Source organism: Ammospiza nelsoni, chromosome 1 (assembly GCF_027579445.1).
Source record: "Ammospiza nelsoni isolate bAmmNel1 chromosome 1, bAmmNel1.pri, whole genome shotgun sequence".
Classification (NCBI taxonomy): Eukaryota; Metazoa; Chordata; class Aves; order Passeriformes; family Passerellidae; genus Ammospiza; species Ammospiza nelsoni.
In genome coordinates, this window is record NC_080633.1 from 22,050,503 (window position 1) to 22,067,466 (window position 16,964).

At 38.9% G+C, this 16,964-nt stretch overlaps 1 protein-coding gene across 3 annotated transcripts in view; it reads left to right on the forward strand.

Annotated features, from left to right (window-relative positions):
- NMT2 (N-myristoyltransferase 2) overlaps positions 1–16,085 on the forward strand; it is a 31,397-nt gene extending 15,312 nt beyond the window's left edge. For all 3 annotated transcript variants that reach the window (XM_059484475.1, XM_059484491.1, XM_059484483.1), the window contains 9 exons: positions 2,401–2,519; positions 2,617–2,708; positions 2,815–2,931; positions 3,484–3,654; positions 4,827–4,935; positions 8,307–8,477; positions 10,652–10,819; positions 15,081–15,218; positions 15,416–16,085. In XM_059484475.1, the coding sequence (XP_059340458.1) occupies positions 2,401–2,519; positions 2,617–2,708; positions 2,815–2,931; positions 3,484–3,654; positions 4,827–4,935; positions 8,307–8,477; positions 10,652–10,819; positions 15,081–15,218; positions 15,416–15,436 (1,106 nt within the window). In that variant the 3' untranslated portion in view covers positions 15,437–16,085. The remainder of the gene's footprint in view (positions 1–2,400; positions 2,520–2,616; positions 2,709–2,814; positions 2,932–3,483; positions 3,655–4,826; positions 4,936–8,306; positions 8,478–10,651; positions 10,820–15,080; positions 15,219–15,415) is intronic.
- Positions 16,086–16,964: the final 879 nt, after the last annotated feature.

Here is a 16,964-nt window from a genome sequence, read left to right on the forward strand (position 1 = left end):
CAATAAAATGTTGTCAGGATCTTTGCATTAAACTCACTTCAGAATCCTCTGGCCGTCAAGTTAAAATTATTAGCAATAGGTCCTTTAGTTATGCCAAATCTGCCATTTAGTGGCAGTAATACTTGGGCTGTTGGTGCTTTTCAGAGTTTGCTTAAAAATGCTAATAATTATGACCTTCCAAATTGGATGGCAGGCCATAACTATTAGTCAGGATTGTGCATCATGTGGAAAAATTTGTACTCAAAGGAAAATTGACTGTCTAGTTTGATGATGGCTAATGATAAGGTTGAGAGTTTATGGGTAAGAATCAGGGGGAAGGCCAACAGGGCAGATACCTTGGTGTGAGTCAGTTCTAGACCTCTGAGCCAGGATGAAGAGGCAAATGAAATATTCTTTAAACATCTGGCAGAAGTCTCACAATCACTAGCCATTGTTCTCATTGGGACTTCAACGTACGTAGGATTTACTACAATTATAAGAGTGACTTAATTATAGATTCTAGATAACAGCATTCCTGCTATACTCAACTCACGTTGCACACAGGCACAGAGTTGTTTACATGCTACTGTGTTCAAAGGTGCCTGTTAAAAATTCCCCTTGAGCCCAGTGACATACATTGAGTCCCTTGCATTTCTCAGCAGGCAGGGGCTGAGCTTTGAGGAGTGGAGGGTGTCAGTGCAGGCCTCATGCTCAGCAGGTCTTCAGAGCATCACAGCCTTGAGGGTATGCAAGATATCCCTCTCAGAGGGAGGAGCTGGTGCAGCCCACTGTGGTCCAGGACACTGTAAAGGGCCTCATTTAGGACCAATTTTTCATAGGATTGTCAGATAATTGGCTTTAATCATCAGTAAGTTTCCTTCCTCATGGTAGCCCACATTGGTAACTGCTTTTTGAAAAAGACAAGTTGAAAAATCCCATCCAGTTACAATGGTACCATGTCACTTGGGCTACAGTTCAGGTAAATGGGGTTCCAAGGCTGTCAGGGAATAGCTGGTTATTAGGGAATAACTGATTATCCCTTGTTCCCCACCTTGTTCAGGCAAATGATGATCCTGATACAGTCAGTGTCACTCCCACCTTTACTGTACAGGAGCTCCTGTTAACAGTCAAGGGACATTTCACTGCTCAGCTGGTTTGGTCAAGGCTTACTGGGAGCTCCTGAGATCTTAGAGCAGGCCCAAGGATGGATGCAGAGATGCACCACCAAAGGGACTGCAGAGATGCACCACCAAAGGGACTGCAAGGATGCTGAGGGTTATGCAGTGAGAAAATCAGGAGGTCCAAAGCCTGACAGTGAAATCTGACTTAAAGGACAATGCTACAAGAAAGACATTGAGGTGCTGGACTGAGTCCAGGGGGGGACAACAAAACTGGTGAAGGGTCTGGAACACAAGTCTGATGGGGAGTGGCTGAGGGAGCTGGGGTTGTTTAGCCTGGAGAAAAGGAGGCTCAGGGGAGACCTTATCACTCTAGAACTGCCTGAAATGAGGTTGTGGCCAGGTGGGGGTCAGCCTCTTCTCACAGCTAACAAGTGCTAGGACAAGGGGAAACTACCTCAAGGGGAGCTGTGCCAGGGGAGATTTAGATGGGATGTTAGGAAAAATCTGTTCACTGAAGGATGGCTGAAAATTGGAGGAGGCTCCCTTGGGAAGTAGTGGGGTCACCATCCCTGGAGATATTGAAAAGATATGTAAATATGATGGCTAGGAACGTGGTTTAGTGGTGGGCTTGGCAGTGTAAGGTTAGTGACTGGACTGCTCTTACAGGTCTTTTCCAATCTAAATGATTCTATGATTTAGTAGGTGCTGCGCCTTAGAAGAGGAACAGCTGCAGCTTATTAGTGTATGCTGAGGACTGTAAAGTAAAGGAGGAGAAGAAAGAATGCCTTCAAGTAGGATTTTAGGAATACATTTCATATGCCAACAGTATCTCTGAAATGCCCTCGGTTTGCTATGTCACTGCTCCTCAGTAATCCTGTTGAGTTCAGGTCTGTTCAAGTCAGCAGTAAACAGGATCTGAGCCATAGCTTGTTATCTGTGAGTACATATTCTCATGATGAGGCTGTGGAGCTCAAGGCTGGCTAAATGTTGTGTGTATGTGGATAAGTTGTTGTCTCTTGTGTTATAAAATGCAGGGTATCAATTGAGATGGAGTGGTTCTGTGCATATGTCTAAATATTATGATGAGACAGTCATTAGTCTGAAAGTGGTCTGTGAGAATGAGAAGTAGTATAAACTAATAATACTATTTTTTTTCAGCATTTTTTAAAAGCTTCTTGTTCCATTTACATAATTATGAGGAAATACATGATGTGAATTAAATGTAGTTACAGAACTATCAGGAAAGCTAGCAGTGTAACAGGTTTTTGGTTTGTTTTTTTTTTCCCTCCTCCTTCAAAAGATGAAGTTATAACTTCACATGGTGCAATTGAACCAGATAAGGACAATGTCCGCCTAGAGCCATATTCTTTGCCACAAGGTTTTATGTGGGACACGTTGGATCTTAGCAATGCTGAAGTTGTAAGTAGAACAATTTTTATATGTATCTAAAATAATTCAAGTTTTTTTCTGATTGATATGTGGATAAGTCTTTGGATTTTTTTGTGTATGTTTTCAGCTGAAGGAGTTATACACACTATTAAATGAGAATTACGTAGAAGATGATGATAATATGTTTAGGTTTGATTATTCACCTGAATTTCTTCTGTGGTGAGTAGCAAGTTCCACATTTTTTTCTGGCTGGAGTGCAGTGAAGGGTGTTTTTATTACATCTTCTTAGGCAGTAATTTGTAATTATTTCTGTCATCAATTCTAGGGCATTGCGTCCTCCAGGCTGGTTACCACAGTGGCACTGCGGGGTTAGAGTGTCTTCAAACAAAAAGCTGGTAGGATTCATAAGTGCCATCCCTGCAAATATTCGTATTTATGACAGGTAAAATGCACCAGTACTTTTGTATTTGTTAAAGAATAATGCCACAAAACAAACCTTAAACTGGCATCCATTGCTATAGAAAACTTAAAAAGAGAGAACAAGGTAAAGAGCACCAACATTTATTTAAGGAATTTTCTTAGTGATGGATGATACAGATAATGTCATACAATTCTCTGACCCTGCTGAAAAGCATTTCTGGTTGATCAGCTGGGCTTCTTGGCCAAGTCTTCATCCACTGACAAACATAAAGCTTTGTGACTCCACATAGCATTGCTTGGATTCTATACTGCATCCTAAAGTAAAGGAATCATTTAAGTCTTGATAGAGCTCTGGTAAAGGAGTATTGCAAACCTCTTAGGGATAGCTTGCATATTGCAATTTGTCATTGCAGTCACATAGGCACAGATTAGTGTTCATCGCAGATGTACTTTGTCACAGGCAAGTTTATTTTACTTCAAATTCTTCTGTCAATATGGAAAATTGTAATTATAAAAATGAAAACATGCAGTGTGTAACTCTCTTTAATTTTTCCACTACTTAATGTCTTTTTAGTGTGAAGAAAATGGTAGAAATCAATTTTCTGTGTGTCCATAAGAAACTGAGGTCCAAACGGGTGGCACCTGTATTGATTCGGGAAATAACCAGAAGAGTAAACTTGGAAGGAATTTTTCAGGCTGTTTACACTGCTGGAGTGGTACTTCCCAAACCTGTGGCCACTTGCAGGTAACCTAGGTGATGTTCTTAATATTATTGGCTCCTATAACAGTCATTTTTAAGAACATTTAATGTAATTGTCTAAAAAGAGTAAAAGCATAAAATTCAAAGCTATTAAATGTTGTGGCCTTGACTAACCTGAAGGCCTGAATGTTTGTTATATTGTTTTTTTTTGGTGTTGGGGTTTTATATCCCCCCTTTCCTCCCAGTGCCTTGGATAAAACAGCTTCTTGGACTAAAATTTAATTTGTAGTTTGTTTAGCATACTTTAAATAGACTAACAGATATTTCTGTTGACCTTCTGGTGGCAGCTGTGCTAGCAATGACAACATTGTATACCTGTGTTTTTTAAGTGGCCTTGTGTCTTTACTGGGACACTTCCCTGTTAACCTGGTTGCTTGCCAGACATGGCAGAGCATTTCTGGTAATTGTATGATTTGCTTTTTTGAAATACTTTCATCATTCCTGGACAAAGGAGGACTTTATTAGCACTAGCACGTGATAAGTACAGGAACACTACCATGTGGGAGGAGTTACAGTCAAATATAATTTCATTTGCTTGGAATGGATTTTATTTCTACTTGGAGAAGTTCAGTTCCTGCACTTTTAGTCCAGCTGTTTAGACTTCTGGAGGACAGAGTTCCTTTTGATTTGAAATTGTTTTGTACCTATCAACACCAAAGATCCTGTACGTTTCCGTAAGGAATGATGAGGGTGGGAAATAAAAAGCTTTGCTGTGTTAGAATAACCAGAGATGCTCTGTTGCACAATGACCTCCCAGGAAAGGGAAAGCTCCTTCAAAAAAAATGCTCAGACATGAGCTGAGGGTCCAGTCTGCACAAGAAAATACATGTTGCTATGTATATATGGTGAGTTTTTCAGGGCTGTGACAAATGCTAAAATGTTTAGCCCTGTGCTTATTCATTCTGTATCAAAAAGGATTTGCTTAGATTGAAAATACTGTGATAGCAGGCTTGTTTTAAAACTTATTACTTGGATATAGCTTTTCCTTATTTTTTAAATTTTTTTTGTTAATCAGCCTTCTTATAGATGTAGTACAGGCTTGCTTAGAAACAAATTTGGAGAGTTGAAAAGGAGGAAGCAAGAAAACAGGGCAGTGGATGCAGGTGACACTGACACTTAAAATACTATTTAAATTTGTGATTTGGTTGTATTTCCAGGTATTGGCATCGATCACTAAATCCCAGAAAATTGGTGGAGGTGAAATTTTCACATTTGAGTAGAAACATGACTCTACAAAGAACAATGAAGCTCTACAGACTTCCTGATGTAAGCAGTATGACTTCTAGAGAATCCCCACAGTTATTGTGAGGCCCAAAATAACCTTCCATCTGTCTCTGACAGCACAGGCTTTTCTGTGTAAAGGCAGTGCATGCAGGACATTAAAAAATAATCTCTGGTTGATAAAAAGGACCTTAAGGGCTATACTAAACAGAAGAGACTATTGCTGGAAATCTGGATCTCTATGGAGAAAATACAAATTTTAACCTAAAATCCTTAAACAAAGGGAAAAAAACCCCAGAAAGCTTGGCTTCACAAACATGTGGGATTGAGTTGAAGATGCATAAGACTATTCTCGGTGTGTTTAATCTGATAAGAGATTACTGGAACAGAAAATCAACAGTTCATGTCATAACATTCTCAGAGAAGTCCATCAGCAACTTGGCTGATACAATTGTATTGTTGATTCCACTCTAATTCACATTTTTTCCTGTACTGTCAGAGTGTTGTTCTTCTGCATTGAGCAGGCTCAGTGAAAGCCACTTCAGAATGTTGTGCACTGTTAGTTTGCATGGTCTAGTAAAAACCAAGTATTCTGGCATAGCTAGGTTAGTAAAATTTTTTTTTCTCACATTTTCAGCTAATAGTTAAGCTTGCAAAAAGGCTTAGGGTGCATTTCCATGACAGGGCAAGTCACTGTAAATGCTATGTACTGTTAAAAAATCTCATTGCTGTAATTAATAGCCTGTAGAATTTAGTCTGAGCTTTATGGCTGGAAACAATTTATTTGCTTGTAAAAGCAACTTTTTTGAAGAGATTGCAGAGTATCCCTTACCTGTACCTTATCATAAACCTCTCTTTATTTAAACAAACCCTCTCTTTTAGTTAAAAACAATACCTTTTTTCCTCACTCACAGTATTTATAATGATTGATCTGGTTTTGGAGAATTGTGTCTGTTGCTGTATTTGAGTTGATGCTGCAGATATCTGAGCAGCAGGCTGAGCAGCCCTTGGAATAAAGCCATGCCATGCCCTGCTCCGTGCTCCTGCTGCTGCGGGAGAGCCTCGTTTCCTGCTCCGCCTGCTGCCACCTGCGCTGCGCACGCAGCTTCTCCCTTGTGTGCAGGGCAGCACTTATAACCAAATTAATTGGGTTTTCATCTTGGGCAGCTAAATATAGCTTCCATCAAATCTTGAAGGTATTTTTAACAGTCTGAAGAGTGCAATATACATTTTCAAGTGTAGGTTTTGGTGGCAGCTCTAGTAACATTGCTTATGGAAACTGAGGAAGTGATTAAAACATAAGGATCTTATTGTGGTACCAAAGGTGTAACTACAGAGAATCATAGACAAATAGCAGTTGTATCCTGATCATTTTCCTTTATCATAAAACCAAGTTTCAACAGAGAAGTGAATTATGGAAAGTAACTAATATATCATTATATCATTATCTCACCCATAAAATATAGCTAAGGCAAACATGCACATAGAAATGCAAATAGAAGATAGGTGTTCTCAAAATCAGCTTTTAAAACTAAGTGATGTAGGAGTTCATACATCTCAGAATTTGTTATTTTTAGGTTGGATTTGGGAGCTTCTCAGTGGAAAATAAAGATTTAATCTTTGTTCTGATGTTTTCTCTTTAGATCTTGTGCTTTGGGCTTATTTGGAGGGCTTTTTTTTTTTCCTGAGAAGGGGATTAAGTGATGTTGAAGGTTTTTCTCCTCAGTTTCAGGCAGTTATAAACACTACTGTCAAACAAATTTGTCCTTTCAGTTCATGCTGTCCTGTTCCTCAGCACCAAACACTGTTTCTTGCATTTTAAGCTCTTTTCTTAATGTCCTTGGAATATCATTGCCACTAGGAGCTCATCTCCCTTTAAGAGAATTAATCATTCCTAATCACTTGAACAACCTGAATTAAAAATGTTTTCAGGTGTAATAAATACTGTAATTAATAAATATCACCCTCCCTAAAGGCTGTGCATGTACCTATAGATACAAAAATTAAAAATGTTTCTTTCCTAAGTGTTTAAACTCTTGAGCAAGGAGTTTTCTGGAAGAAGTAAAATTTGTCAGTATTTAGAGTCAGGACAGGAGTATGTTTGTCTCTGTTGTCTTTTCCTGACCAGCTGAGATCCTGATGCTGGACAGTCACATGATTACGTGCCCAGAGAAACAAATTTTAGCACAGTTCTGTACACTTCCCCTCACCTCTGGGATTGCAAATAGTCTCTTACTGGTGGTGATTCTGAGCATTACTGGGGGGAAAAAATCTTCCACACCCTTCTGGAATGAGGGCATTTAAAAATACAGATGATGTGCTGTTGTGGAGTCAAAACATAGTCCCAGGCTGCCTGGAAAAGCAGGAAGACTGAAATGTAATACACAGGCTAGAGCTGGGGCAAAATGTGCCTTGATTTCTCATCTGGCTGCTGACTCCCAGAGTGCAGGAATAAACATCTCCCCCAGAATAATGCCTTTTGGGCAAAGCATAATCAGCTACACTCATTGCAGGCTTCCAGTAATCAAGTCTCTACCTGGCTGCTCCTGCCATCAACTTTGCTGTGATTAATGTGGTACGTGCCCAAGTGTGTGGCTCACACAGATGAGGCACCATAAATCAGCACTGAAGAGAGCAAGCATTAGCCTCCCCAAAAGGAATTATCCAGGAAGTCTGGCAAAAGATGGGAAGAAAACTTTAATCACTTTTGCTTGTTTAAACAATAATTGCATAATACTAGAAAGTAATTCTTTCCTTTTCTGATGTTTAAAGTCAGAAAAATATTTGTTAAAATAGGTTTTTAATTTCAGGCAGCTGTAAGTTATGAGAAGCTTTCTTGTTACCAGAATAGCAATTGTGCCTGTACAGAAGGTTGTTAGCAAGGAAGTTTACAAGTGCTAAAGATAGGTAGAATCTTTTTTGTTAAATAATTTATAATTAAACCTTATCAGCTGACATTGATGCATATTTTAACTGTAATTCCCAAAAGTTTGAATTGCATGTTGTTGTCTTGAGATAACTTCTGATATGCAAGTTTCTTTGTTTTGTTTCAGTATCTGGGCCCCATGTAGTTTAGAAGAAGATAAGAAATAGATTGACCTAAAAAAAAAAAAATACAAACTGCACAAAGTGTAGGCAGTTGGTGATGGTGTCTTTCTCTGGAGAAATGAAACTGTTTCAATAAGGAAATTAAAAGATTGAAGTGGCCCAGACTGTCCCAATAATTAGAAGAGAGGGAATTCGGATTGAAAGCCGTTTGTAAAATAGCATAATGAATTAGGTGGCTGGGATAAAGTAGGCTAATAATGAATGCATTATAGCAAGTGGAGTGACTCTGCAACCTACTTTCAGCCTTTGCTGTGTGTGCAGTTTTCCTTTTAACATCCTAACATTTATTTTTCTTTTTTTTCACTAAGGCCACAAAGACTTCAGGTTTGAGACCAATGGAACAAAGAGATACTAAAGCAGTACAAGAATTAATCAATACTTACTTGAAACAGTTTAATCTCGCTCCTGTGATGGATGAAGAAGAGGTGGCTCACTGGTTCCTGCCTCGGGATCATATTATTGACACATATGTGGTAGAGGTAAAATATGCACTAACATGTATTAATGTGAGTGTCCCTCAGTAGTTCAGAGCACTCTGCACTCAGAGTGCCAGACAGTAGTTCAGATCAGCATCAAGTTTTTGAAATGCTGGCAATATGAAATATGTGTGTTATAGGTAGAATTTGATACCATGAGTACAAGCTTTGTCCTTTGTATTACATTCTCTTAATAAGAAAATGTTTGCCTGTGATAAACTGCAGTGCTCCTATAATAGAATATCTTAAAGAAGAATTCTGAAATATCAAAACATCACTATCTTGACAAGAGCCCTACATATTTTAAGATCAACTTTTCCACCTGCATTTCTTGATTCTTTTTTACAGAGGTATGACATGATACTAAGCAGTGGTCTTCAAACCTCCTTTTCTAGAAAAAAGGAAAAATGATGCCATGACTGAGATAAGGATTTGGTTTGGATTGGCTGTCATTCTCCCACGTGTACACGTTTCTGCCAAACACCATTACAAAATTCTGTTTTAAAAAAACTAATTTTAGAGGCACCTACCTGCTGGGGGAATTATGTTTTTTTGATGGTTTGCTTTCTTTTACACACTGGTAAAGTGTGTTTTTTTCCAGTAAAAGAACGTGTATACGTATGTGTACGAATTAGTATATATATATATATATATATACATACATACATACATACACATCTACCACCCCCACCCTCCAGAGAGTTGGTCATAATGCTTCTCAAAATAAGGAGAGCAGGAATAGGAGTGTATTTGAATTGCAAATGTCCCAGACATGTTTGGATTAGGTGCACTAAAGTTAGTGGAAATATACACCCTTCTCTTTGAGTCCATACAAAATCAGTTGTAGACAACATATTTAGACAGTGTATTACTTTGCTTAAAGTGATAATGTTATTTTAAAATGATCAGGACTAACATCCCTAAGCATTCTCCTCAGGAAAGCCCTAGGTTGTGAAGCTCAGTGTTCCCACACTGTAACCTGAATTTGTGCAGGAGCCTCAGCTGAATTAGGGAACCTAGAGCTGCTGGAGATGAGTGGTCCTGCTCATCACTTTTTATTGTCCAGACTTAGCTTTCTGCTTTGTAGTGAGTCTAGTGCTCACTGGACTTTTCCACAGTCTAATTTAGAGTCCCACCTTCTTTCTCCACTCCCTCTTCTCCCTGCCCTCTGCCCTGCTCCCTGAGTTGGTTTTTGGCTTGCTTTGTGAGTTGAAGCCTACAGGAGAGCTCACAAGCACCAGGATTAGCATGAACGTGGCATTAACTAAACAGCATAGTCTTCACTTACTTGTTTTATGCTGTTGTTTGGACTAGTTTTTTACTATACAAAATGTAGATTTGTTAGTGCTTAAAATCTTTTTAAGACCAGTGTGACCTGGAGAAGCTCCTGTCAGACTTTTAAGTCATCTTTGTAATGTGCAGATCTAAGACCTTAAAATACTCTGTATAATTTATGAATTAATATTTTTGTCATCCTTACTGAATTTAGTGAGTGACTCAATAACTTTTCTGTTCCTTGTAGTTAGTATTACTCTACTACAGAATCTGTACCTGCTCTAAGACAAAAGCTTTTTTGCATGTGGTATGTTCAACTGTTTTACATTTTACTGTAGAAGTACTATTAATTTAAGGAGCCATCTGAGGTCCTTCATTAAACTCTAATTAGTGGTTACTAGTCATTCAAAAGTAAAGCAAACAAGCAAGAAGTATTTGTGTGTCTCCTTTACCTTATTTTCTTGGAGATACTCTGGGGAGTTTTTATTAATATCTTTTGTATACCAGCACAGTATATTTTTTCTCTGTTTTTAGAAAGATGAGAAAAATATTCTTTGATGTGAATGTCATCAGGTTTTTAAAATATCCATAATATTTTAAGAATATTTCATTAAAAATGAGTTCAGTCAGAAAAAAACTTTGATACTTTCAGTGGAAGTGTGCTTTTTTAGCTTTGCCCATAGAAAACTACTGCTTTGACAATTGTTTGTCAGAATGTTAGTGGTGTAATAGACTAGAAAAATATAAATGTTTGTTTTCTCTTAGCTAAGAGTAGCTGCTATGCCATAGTACTTACAGTACACAAACCTTGCTGCATTTATTGCTTTCTGTAGAAGTGTCACATCAGCCTAATCAGTAACTGATTACTTATTAATGGACTTTTTTGTTTTGGTTTTTTATAGGGTTCAAATGGTATTTTAACAGATTTCCTCAGTTTCTACACATTACCTTCAACAGTGATGCATCATCCTGTTCATAAAAGCCTCAAAGCTGCCTATTCCTTTTACAATATTCATACAGAGACTCCCCTGTTGGACTTAATGAATGATGCACTCATTATAGCTAAATTGGTAAGTTGTAGGTTGGTTTTTTCTGCTTCATTCACAAAAGTACTCCTAGGAATACTGGCAAGGTAAGAACTGGAGTAATTTATCCATGCCAGTGCATTTACAGCACAGAGTGCAGTTGATGAGACATATACAATATATATATCAAAATATAAAGCAGTGTGCTTGTTTTTCCTTTTACTCTGAGTGATGCTGGGGAATGACAAATGCATAAAGTATTTTCATTAGCTTGAACTGTGGATACACCCAAGAGCACACTGATGACAATAGTCACCAAGTATCAGAGGAATGAAAAGTATCACTAAAATAATTTCCCTTGGTGATGAATTAATAAGCACTATCAAAAACATTTTGCTTTTTTAGATTATTTTTTGTTCCTAAAAATTTTAGAAATTTATTTATGTGAGCTTTATCATGTTACCATTGCTCCATGTAAAGCTCTGTAGATGATGTCATAGTGTAGCTTTTAAGCATACCCTTAGGTATGGAGTTATACTGATAGATGTTTGATTGAATGGAAGGGAAAAGACTATAAATGAAGTTCTTAAACAGAAGAATTTTGAGAGTTTAGTACTGTCTAATGAAAAGCTGTCTCTCAGCTCTTAGTGACTGTGGTTTCATGGAAGTGCAGTGCATGCCAGCACTCTGAATTTGCACAGACCTGTTTGCCCTGGGTGCTTCAAAGCACTGCAGAAGCTTCCTGTGGTCCATAGCACCCACTCTGCCACCATTCCCAGCAGGCTGCAGGCACAGGAATGTTCTCTGCTCCTCCTTCCTGCCCTGCTGGTGCTGTTAGAGCCTCCTGGGGAGTGCCTGGCAGGCCATGCTCTGAGCTGCCTGCACCTGCCACAGAGGTTCCTGTGCTGGTTCTGGATGAAGCCAGTGATGGTCTGCAGAGGCTGTATCTGTTCAGACTTCAGGCTGCATCAAAGCAGCCACAGAATCTTCAGCCTGTCTGTCCCAGCCATGTTCATGGAGCACTGCAGCTGAGCTGCCATCTGTGATGGGAGCTGCTTGCTGAGGCTTGTTAACCTAGAAGCAGTTCAGTAACTGTTTGTCAGGGAAAACCCCTGGATAGTTATTGGAAATATGGTTATTCAGGCTCCAGAATGATCCAAAAGGAAGTTCAGAGACAGACTTTGAGAAGGCAGTATAATTTTCAGGAGTGGCTAAAAATACTGGTAATTATTCTTAAAAGTCAAAGTTGGAAAAGTGTTAGTCTGGGTTAGAAGTGTGGCACAGGGAGCTGTGTGTCTGGCCATTCTCTGGGCTGTGTGTCTGGTCATTCTCTAGGCTGTGTGTCTGGCCACTCTCTAGGCTGTGTGTCTGGTCATTCTCTGGGCTGTGTGTCTGGCCATTCTCTGGGCTGTGTGTCTGGCCACTCTCTAGGCTGTGTGTCTGGCCATTCTCTAGGCTGTGTGTCTGGCCACTCTCTAGGCTGTGTGTCTGGCCATTCTCTAGGCTGTGTGTCTGGCCATTCTCTAGGCTGTGTGTCTGGCCATTCTCTAGGCTGTGTGTCTGGTCATTCTCTGGGCTGTGTGTCTGGCCGTTCTCTGGGCTGTGTGTCTGGCCACTCTCTAGGCCATGGTGGGACAGGTGAGGGTGCAGTTCCATGGTCTGACCCCAAGGCTTTGCACCTTCCCCTGCATACATTTCTCTCTCAATGATACATGCAGCTCTTTCCTTTTGAGCAGATCATCCTATATCCCTTGCAATACTGGGATTTAGACACCTGTGGATTTCTTAAGTACCTGTGCCTGTAATGCATCATTAGATGCCTAATTATAGTTGTAGATCTGGCAGTTGAGTTTTCCATGAGGAGAGCTAAGGCAACAGAGATGATAATCCTGTTCACAGCGTTTATTGACAAACACAGTGAGTCTGGCTGGGATGGAGTTAACTTTGTTCCTTGCAGCCATATGGTGCTACACTTTGTCACTGAAGCAGGGCTGATCACACACCAGTGTTTTGGTTGTTGCTGAGCAGTGCTTGCACAGCCTCAAGGCTTTCTCTGTCCCCTGCAGTGAGAAGGCTGAGGGTGGACAAGAAGTTGGGAGGGGACATGGACACACCTATCACAGGACAGGTGACCCCAGCTGACCAAAGAGATGTTCCACTCTGCTCCACAATCAAGGCTGAAGGAAAGGAGGAGGAAGGGAGGATGCTTCCAGCATTAGCATTTATGTTCCCTAACAATCATTATGCATGCTGAGATCTTGCTTGCCAGGAAGTGCTTTGACATCTGTCTGGCAGTGGGAGGTAGTGAATGTATTCTGCTTTTTGCTTCCCTTGTGCCTTCAGCTTTTGCCTTCTCTGTTAAACTGTCATTATTTCAATTCACAAGACATCTTACCTTCCTTCTATTTTCTCCCCATCCTGTGGGAGAGCAGTAAAGCAAAGGCTGTGTGGGTGTTTGGCCCTTGTCTGGGGACAGTCTCCACCACAGTCTCCTTTCTGTACTTTAACTCCAAAGAATGGGTTTTGGAGATACAAATTCAGTTCAGCAAATTGCTTTAAGGGTCTGCATGCCAGCTAATGTTTATTTTTATCTTCATATCACACTATATAAAATTTTTTTAGAATTAGTTTGGCAGTTACCAAACTGACATGACAAAACACCTGACCTTCAAAGTAAAGCCCGAAATTTGGAGTTATTAACTTAGGTTCTATGTATTCTGCATGGAGAGTGAGTGAGATTTTGCTTCAGGATAACCCCTCTAAAGCACTGCATATTTTATTGTGGAAACTGACACAGAGTTTCTAGATCTAGAACATAGACAAGAAATTATCTTCTGAGTCAGATTAAGTGATCTGTCAGAGCTGTGGGGAAAGTACCTTGAAACAGAAACCTTTTCATCCCTTTAAGAAGATCCTAACGTGAAACTAATCTGCTGATATTTAGATACTGAATTAAAACTACATCTGTAGAGTTTTGTTGGAGTGTTTAATTGCACACCTTAATGTGCTTGTATCTAGAGTGTGTCTCTATTGTCGCCCACGTCCCTTCCTGCCTTCTGAGACAGGCAGCCTTCTTGCTGTTACTGTTACTTACTTACTTGGAATATTTCAAAATTTACTTTCAATGCCAAATGTCGAATACTGTCACCTCATTTGTCTTATTTCTGTTTTTCACAGCACATTTAACTTAGCATGGTGTCATCTGCACACAATGATCTTTGTGTAAAGTAGCAGGATGCTTTACTAAACTCACTGTCTGTGCTTTGTAACTTTCTTTTAAATAGTCCTGAGGAAGAGCTTAACTGCTCTTTTTCTTCAAACCCTCTTTTTCCTAATATGGGATGCTCATTTAAAAGAAAAAAAAAAATCTTTTTTTTTTTTTTTTTTTACTGAGTAAAGAATGTTCCCTACTCCATCTGATTGTGCTTAAGTAATTGAGCATTTTTGTTTTGTACCTTTTGTCTTAAAAGTGTATCATGTCCTGCTGGTGCTGTACCTTTGTGCTGTTAAGACTCCAGGAGCTTAGGTCAGAGTCCCTTGTAGTAAATTGCAAATAAATGGATTTTATATCCTCACCCCTGAGCAAATTCAGCTCGCCATATGTGATGATTATTGCTGCAATGGCATACCAGCCCTGGGCTTCAAGTTACTTGCCAAGAGTTCCCAGTGAGGAGAAAGGATCTGAGTATGTGTTGATGGAGGAAAAACTCTTGAGACTGATTTGGCTGCGTGCCTCTTCTGAGACAAAAAATGTCTTTTTGTGGTGAATTTGGGAAGTTTATGAAAAGAGGAGTTGGTAGAGGGTGCACAAGTAAGGGAGGGAGAAACACATGAAAGATTTAGTTCTAAAGAGAATGGCATTTCAGAAAAGGACTAAATCACAAAGGTATGTTTATCATTAACAGAATGATCAATTGCTGAAAAACAGTAACTGTATTTATGCAGCTGCAACTGGAATATGCCAGTGTCAAAAAACTGTATGTGACTGTAAAAAATGCATGTCTCTAAGGGTAAAATAATGGAAAATGTTTTAGGGACTCTTTAGACATTAGGCCCTGAAAATGGCTTTAAAATTTATACCCTTTTGGAGCTAATCTTCAAGCACAGATGTGCATTATACTTTAGTTTTTATTGAGAAATGTCTTCATGTGTGTACCTAATTAAAAGGCAAGATTTATTCCATTGTATTTTTTCCTTTTAATTAGCCTAAGTCTCTCGGATACCGTATGCCACTCTGTAAAGTATCATTTGTGTGTAATTTGAAAATTTCAAAAGTAAAATTTTAAAAATGTTTTGCTGTTGCCAGAAAGGATTTGATGTGTTCAATGCACTAGACTTAATGGAAAACAAAACATTCCTGGAAAAGCTCAAGTTTGGGATTGGAGATGGAAATTTGCAGTATTACTTGTACAACTGGAGATGTCCAGGCATGGAATCTGAAAAGGTAAGGGAGAAAAATGAGTTCCTGAATTCCATTAGATGAAATAGTACATTAATTTACACTGGCCAACAATGGGCAGAAGTTTTAAAAATACTGTAATTGGCCCTGTTTATGATCCATAATTGAGATCAGAAGACTGCTGATGTTTAGGTTTACTGCCATACTTGAACTAAAATACTGTATTTTTCTTCTTTCTTTAGGTTGGTCTTGTATTACAATGAGAACGTTTATGTTTCTAGAACTCTTGAGGTCATCCTTTGAGTTAATTTGATCTCCATAACTCTTGAAATGGTCTTGTTCAAGAGGAGTAAAAGCACAACGTCAGTGATACTGAAATAGTCCATTAAATCTGATCAATGAAGACATCCACATGTGACCAAATTTATGCATTTTCAGATAGATCAGATAGTTCATGAAACTCTTCTGTTGTCCATGAAAAGAATAAAAAGCACATTCATTTAAGTTTCAAAGCTTAGCTTGCACCTGGATGAGAAGAAGGTATTTTTTTCCACTCTGTAGAAAAGACTGTTTTGTATAAACTGAACTTCAGTGGTGGATTAGGGTACAAAAATATTTGCTATTATGTGGATGAACTGCTGCATTTCTATTTATTAAGTGGTGATGTATGTATGTCAGTGTAACAGAATGAAGGATACAAACTGGAGTATCTTTGCTTATTTACTTAACATGGATATCATCATTTGGGGGAAAATCATGAAGTATGATACCTTTGTAGCTCTATGAAAGTCCTGGATGTTTTTGTAACTGGAGCAGTATGACAGTGTACTGGTTTAACTAGTGCATTTGTTTCTCCATAAGCAATGCTGCCAAATCAATAAAAAATACAGATTTGTACTTTGATCTTCAATAGATCAGTGGATTGATTTAACAGTATCGCACTGTTCAGTGCAGGTGTTATCTATGTTGCCAGAATGATAATACATTACTGTACTTAATTTACAGTTGTGGCACAATACCTTAGTTTTTCCTCAGTAGAATAACATCAGCCTGTGTGTAAAACTAAGAATTTTAGTAGTGCTATCAGGATATTTATAGTTTGAATGTTTTCAACGCTTCTGCGAAATTGCACATATTCCTTTGTCTACTCTGATTTCCTATGAAGTCTGTAATTCTAATGAAAAGTACCTTGTGTAAATATGTATTCATAAATTGTTCCTGGTAGTGTTTTTATCCTGACTTTGGAACAAGAAGTTTTGCTATATATGTGGCTGGTAAGCAGAAGAGAAATGCTCTGCCGTCAGTCCTTGGAAGTCTCTGTGCTGCACTTCCTGAAATGTAGAAGGGCTGATCTTTGTTGTTGGGTGGAGCTGTTTTAATTCCCTCATGAATGCTCGGCAATGGGAGTGGCTTCTGAAGCACTTTACATGCATTCCAGCATAGCGTCATAGCTAGAGAGGATAGCAGTTCTTTCAGCTCATGGATGCTGCAGAAGCGTGAGCACTGAGAAAATCTGTGTTAAGACACTGTTCTAGCTGAAAGTGCCAAATTGTGGTATAGTGAAGCCTGTGTGCTGTGAGCATCTTTTGAATGTGACTTGAATATCTCATGAAATGCAAATGTCTGACTTTATTTTTAAACATGCCTGTAATTCTGACAGCAGATTTTGCTGAGAGTTTAATTCTGTACATGAAGATAAATTTGTCTGTTCTTCATAACTGTTAGCCCTACCCACTACCTTGTAGCAGTGGAGTTTTTCTTTCTTCCCGCTCCTTTTCCACTGTGTGAATG